Raw genomic sequence first — 4801 nt, 5'->3', positions numbered from 1 at the left:
AAATGCAAGGAAAACACACTTACTCCTTCTATACCATGCAAAGATGGTAAGGTCTGTTGCGAAAGAGGAGAAACCTGTAGCTCGCTGGGTGGTAACTGTCGAAAGGCGTCTAAATGCAAGAAAAACACACTTACTCCTTCTATACCATGCAAAGATGGTAAAGTATGTTGTGAAAAAGGAAAGAAACCTGTAGAAAGCTGGGTGGAAACTGTCGAAAGGCGTCTAAATGCAACCAAAACACGCTTACTCCCTCTATAGCATGCAAGGAGGGTAAAGTCTGTTGTGAAAAGGGAACAACTTGTAAATCGATGAGTGGACAGTGTAAAAAGAAGCTAAATGTAAAGCAAAGTGTTGAACCCCAGCAAGAAGTGGCAAAGCTGGTAAGGTATGCTGCTCAAACCGCACCTGTAGCGACAGAGGAGGGAAGTGTAAGAAAGAAGGAGAGTGCAACGGTAGAATCGTCACGGTGAAGAAACCATGCAAAGAACCGAAAGTCTGTTGTCTAGGTATGTAAAAGGAAATTGCGTAAAGCACATACACACAAGCACTGACTATTTACGTGGACTTAATTATAGCATACACACAACTATATGAAGCACAAACAGTTTAATTGATATCTTTAGTATTTTGCTATCGTTGTCATCATGATAAAATGTTCAGTGATGATAATACCACTAGCGTCAGTGATGGTAATCGCAAGAGAATGAAGAAAAGAATAAAGCAGTAATGTGTCTGATAAAATAAATGAGGTTAATGACACTATCATAACATTAACCAGATGGCATTGATAACTGCGTTTAATAAGCAACAGTAGTATCGACATATGCAATACATTAATAACAAGCAATTTGCTTCACTGAACTGTATTCTGATCACTGTAACATTTATAATAATCATAATGATAGTAATCATGATGCATCATTCTAATAAAGGTAATGATAATACTACCATACTGGTAGCGAACAAGATTCACCTACAAATACAGGTAAACTATGATCATCCTGAAATTAATTGATAGTAATAACTCTCAACACTATGAGTAGTGTTTAACCTTAAATGAAGAATAATACTGATAATAGTAATTATGATAACAGTAATAGTAATATTAATAATGATGATAATAATAAGAAAGATAATAGTAATACTATACTATAATGGTGGTACAAATAATTGATATAACAATAATATAATAATAACGATGATAATGGATGATGGTGTTGATGATAATGATAATAATAAGAATCACGATAATAATGATGATAACATTAATGCTGATAACAACACTAAAGTTACCGTACACATAACAATCATAATAATTGTATAAAGAATATGAACATTTATAATTAAAAGACATTATGAATGGAAAATCAAGATATCAGCAACAGTAATCATCATTATTGTCCTAAAAAGGATGATAAGTATTATCATCTTTTCCTTAACTTTGGAGCACTAATCTAACTTACTCTTCTGCAATAACTTTGCAATTAATCTCAACAGATGAAGTTACTGATGATTTTCGGTTTTCTGTCACCAGAGATACAGGGCCCAGGCACCACGACAGAATCAGCACCACAAACCCCTGGTCCGGGACCACAAACAACTGCTGGTCCGGGACCACAAACAACTGCTGGTCCGGGACCACAAACAACTGCTGGTCCGGGACCACAAACAACTGCTGGCCCGGGACCACAAACAACTACTGGTCCAGGACCACAAACAACTGCTGGTCCGGGACCACAAACAACTACTGGGCCGGGACCACAAACAACCCCTGGACCAGGACCACAAACAACTACTGGTCAGGGACCACAAACTACTGGACCGGGACCACAAACTACTGGACCGGGACCACAAACAACTGCTGGACCGGGACCACAAACAACTACTGGACCGGGACCACAAACAACTACTGGACCGGGACCACAAACAACTACTGGACCGGGACCACAAACGACTACTGACCGGGACCACAAACGACTACTGGACCGGGACCACAAACGACTACTGGACCGGGACCACAAACAACTACTGGACCGGGACCACAAACAACTACTGGACCGGGACCACAAACGACTACTGGACCGGGACCACAAACGACTACTGGATCTCCCATTACCTACTACTTCCAAAAAAACCCACTCTCTCCATCAGTGTAACTGGTCCACTACAAAGATGCAACCACTCCACTACAACAGATGCAAACCCCTCCCACTACCACAGATGCAACCCCTCCCACTACGACAGATGCAAACCCCTCCCACTACAACAGATGCAACCCCTCCCACTACAACAGATGCAACCCCTCCCACTACAACAGATGCAACCCCTCCCACTACAACAGATGCACCCCCTCCCACTACAACAGATGCACCCCCTCCCACTACAACAGATGCACCCCCTCCCACTACAAACAGATGCAACCACTCCCACTACAACAGATGCAACCACTCACACTACAACAGAGCAAACCCCACTACAACAGATTGCAACACTCCCACTACAAACAGATGCAAACCACTTCCCACTCACAACAGATGCAACCACTCCCATGCAACAGATGCAAACAACTCCCACTACAACAGATGCAACACTCCCACTACAAAGATGCAACAACTCCACTACAAACAGATGCAACCACTCCCACTACAAAAGATGCAACCACTCCCACACAACAGAGACAACCACTCCACCTATAACAGATACCACAGCCACTACAACAGATACATCCTCTGCACTACTACAGATGCAACTACAACAGTACGACTGCCATTACAACAGGTACAAACCTCCCACTTACACACTAGGGTTAAACACTCCCACTACACAGAGGCAACCACCCCACTACAACAGATGGAACCCACTCCCACGACAACAGATGCAACCACTCCACTACAAAAAAAAAAACAAAAAAAAAAAAAAACCCCCCCCAGGGGATGCAACCACTCCCACTACAACAGATGCAACCACTCCCACTACATAAAACCCAAAGGTGGGGGGGGGGGGAAAAGGAAACACTCACAGTAGTGTTGACAACTACTGGCTTTACAAACTATATGGTCTAATCCTCGTCACAATGAATTCTACATCCAATTTTACCATAACTGTTATAATATAACAAACACATCGTCAACTCGTTTTAGTACAACTGATCGACCTAACTTCCCCCGATCCACTCACCTCAAGCTTATTCCATGCAAATGACCTTCACTGCGAATTATTCCATATAAACGAATCTAGAATTAGCTACCATTCACCCAGTGAGCAAAATGACAACTGATTACACTATAGTTATATCCATGCAAATCGGTGGACTGCTTAATCCAGATACGAGCTGTTCAACATCCCCAATAGCGAATTTACTAAAACCAATTCCGCAAAATATGAATCAACTAAGTCTTATGAAGTTATGCTTTCTGTAGAATTTATGAAATAGTAACTGATTAAAAAAACTATTTTAACCTGAAACTAAATTAACTTCTATTGATATTTCTTTCCACAACTTCTCTTCTTTTATATGTTGGTAATTGATTTCTAATACAGCTGTTTCCAATTACAACTGACAGCTAACAGCTTCCGCCAACAACTGATTTCACAGCACCAAATCCAAGAATGCCCGACCAATTTTTTTTCGGTATACTAAAAAGGCATGATTTAAGCCTTATTACATGTACTAAACTAATATACAGTTTGGTATTGCGATATTATGGACTGTGATGTCTGTATCATTACGGTTCTGGAGATACAGCACAAGTTATCGGGGAGAGAAAAAATAGCACCATTGACTGTTGTTAACGTAAACTTTTTCAGTAAAGGCTATAACAGTAAAATTATACTTGAAGTAATCATTTATTTTGGCAAACTATGAAACATGAAACTGTTGTGTTGTGCACCATTTTTGGGGGGTGTCTATGAACTCCAAGTGCGGTCATTGCAAGACAGAAATTTGACGATAAAAGCTACCCAGAATGCATGGAGTAAAGTCAGCACACAACAGTGATGCTGTCACATAAAAGCTGACAGCTGCATCTTTTGTGCCACACCAAATATGCTACTGTACATGGGCAGGCAATTCCATCATGATCAGGCAAAATTGACACAGACATTGTCTTGGCCACAAACTTATCTTTGCCACTGCTTCAAAGAGTCTGGGCTTACAGCAGATGTGGGTTGCAATTTGGGCAAGGCACAGCCTGTGCTGGATCAGTGTGACTGACATACTGCACTAGTTGGCCCAGTGGGTCAAAGGCTATGCATTTCTTCCCATGTTCATCTGGAAGAGGTTGTTTCCTAATGTACGACCAGATACAGCATAGCTGCTATAGTTGGATTAGGTCTAGGCTTGACATGTTTGCCGAAAGCAGAGGCCTTTATGGTCAATCCCACCCACAGAGCAGTTCTCCAACACACCAGGTGCACTGTCCTACCAGGCTAGTTTGTGTGTGGGCCATGTTAATTCAGGTCAGCAAGAAAAAGCAGAGGATCCTGAATACTGGCAATGGCAGAAGGAATGGCAGGTCTTCTTGGACATTCTAATTCTCCAATGGCCAAGATTGCCAACAGCCTCACCAAATGTGGGTGTAAAATCTGGCTGTCATGGCAGGTGGCAAGTGCTAAAAACTGGGTATCACGTGCATTTGCAAATGTGAGTGTACTAGGGTCTTATGTTTGGGCACATGAACTGTTATACTTTGTAACTGCTATGTATGTCATCAATAAGTAGGATCTTATTTCACCATGAGTATTTAGAGTATGAGACTTGCAAAATATATATATAATGCTTTTTTTGTAAATTACATAAGTT

At 41.3% G+C, this 4801-nt stretch overlaps 1 protein-coding gene across 1 annotated transcript; it reads left to right on the top strand.

Annotated features, from left to right (window-relative positions):
- The first annotated feature begins 308 nt into the window (after positions 1–308).
- Positions 309–3567, top strand: LOC119570080 (mucin-2-like). Its single transcript, XM_037917979.1, has 4 exons — positions 309–321; positions 363–506; positions 1535–2877; positions 3541–3567. Exons 1-4 carry the CDS (start codon positions 309–311, stop codon positions 3565–3567), a joined length of 1527 nt encoding a protein of 508 aa, XP_037773907.1.
- Positions 3568–4801: the final 1234 nt, after the last annotated feature.

The sequence above is a fragment of the Penaeus monodon genome, unplaced genomic scaffold, assembly GCF_015228065.2.
Source record: "Penaeus monodon isolate SGIC_2016 unplaced genomic scaffold, NSTDA_Pmon_1 PmonScaffold_2171, whole genome shotgun sequence".
NCBI lineage: Eukaryota > Metazoa > Arthropoda > Malacostraca > Decapoda > Penaeidae > Penaeus > Penaeus monodon.
Note: the sequence above shows the minus strand (reverse complement) of the source record. Positions and strands in the feature narration are given on the sequence as shown.

Excerpts from the sequence above, each read along its gene's own strand:
- LOC119570080 (XM_037917979.1), top strand. Across the intron at positions 507-1,534 it reads ACCGAAAGTCTGTTGTCTAG|AGATACAGGGCCCAGGCACC; the intron begins GTATGTAAAAGG and ends TTCTGTCACCAG. Across the intron at positions 2,878-3,540 it reads CCACTCCCACGACAACAGAT|CTGTTTCCAATTACAACTGA; the intron begins GCAACCACTCCA and ends TTTCTAATACAG.